The 1,422-nt window shown below is 33.6% G+C and overlaps 1 protein-coding gene across 1 annotated transcript in view; it reads right to left on the reverse strand.

Annotated features, from left to right (window-relative positions):
- Positions 1–1,422, reverse strand: part of LOC119591942 (putative uncharacterized protein DDB_G0277255) — a gene marked incomplete in the record, with an annotated part of 25,369 nt that overhangs the window by 10,592 nt on the left and 13,355 nt on the right. The window contains 1 exon segment of the mRNA XM_037940696.1: positions 829–1,049. Coding sequence (XP_037796624.1) covers positions 829–1,049 — 221 coding nt within the window.

The raw sequence follows: 1,422 nt of genomic DNA on the forward strand, positions 1-1,422 counted from the left end.
GGGGGGAGGGGGGGGGAACAAAGGAAGAAGAAAAAAAAGTCATGAACAAGTTAACTAGCATAGATCCAGAGCATTACTAACCAAAGTAAAACTACCTTCTTACACAAATTAAGAATGTCAAATATGGCCTTATCATCTTAAAAGCACATGATGCAATAATTCACTTGTCCTTATATTGCAAAAACACAGCTGGTTGCAAAAAATTATCTGCATTATAAGCATTTTGAGATCACACAAATATCTTCCTTTTTTTTTTTATAGATAATGGGAAAAGCAGGAATCAGAACTTGATTTACCATACATATCCATGACATTATAAATACATTATGAAAGCAGAAACTAAAAGGCCCTTGTCTGCCAGGCACAGAAATAACCTCAAATATTACCTCATGAGAGAAATAAGTAAAATAATGTATAAATATATCACAAAGCAACAAACAAGGCCATGTAATCCTCACACACAAGGAAACAAATATCTTTTTCCTACTGAAGAGATGATAAATATATGAATAATAAAAGACAAGTCTGCCATAGGTAAACCCTACCAATCAATACACGTCTGTAACCTGAAGCCAGAAATCTGATACCTATCTCAATAAGAAGGACCTTATTTATCTTTAAATAATCCTATTTTCATATTGACTTGTGATGAATCCCTCTTCTTTTTAAAAAATCAATCACCTATTCATTATTTTCTAGTGCAAACATAAACTTTGGTTTTAACCAAAATTTCACTCTCTATAATTAGCTGTATTTCTAGAATACCTATATCTACTGAAACTAAAACCCTTTTATATATATCCCAGAAGAAAGTCATAAAAAACATACCGTATTTTTTCTCTTCTTTGCTCATCTGCGCACTCTTGGTCTTATTGCTGTCACTGCGAGTGATGTCATTATTGTTGTTGTTGGCCGTGCTACTTTCACAGGCACTGACGCTACTTGCAGGACTGCTGTCACCATGATGACTATTACTGTTGATTGGCGAAGCAGGAGGGGCCGTTGCTGAGGTGTTGGCATTCAGGTTATTATTGATGTATGACGTTCGTCTGAAATGATGGCAGCACTGTAATGTGACAAAGTGAAGCAAGCAGTGGTCTTCATCTTTTCGAAAGGTAAGATGATATTTTTGTTACTTTTGTACTTTTTGTTTTTTATGAATTCATCAAAATTCATTAAATAACTTTATCTGGTTCTTAACCCAAATGCAGCTGATTATTTAAGGCTTTCTGATTCTTGTTTGTTTATTAGATGTATATATCTAATTTGATTTTTTTTACCTTTCCTTGGACAGTTAAAAGAACGAAGTACAACTATTTCTTAAGACCATTCCTTAAACCCAATACAAAAGCATTGTTGAGTTTTTTCCAAAATCCTTCATAAATATTCATTCCAGCCATTGATTAGTGTGGGTATTGCTAG

The sequence above is a fragment of the Penaeus monodon genome, chromosome 29 (assembly GCF_015228065.2).
Source record: "Penaeus monodon isolate SGIC_2016 chromosome 29, NSTDA_Pmon_1, whole genome shotgun sequence".
Lineage (NCBI taxonomy): Eukaryota > Metazoa > Arthropoda > Malacostraca > Decapoda > Penaeidae > Penaeus > Penaeus monodon.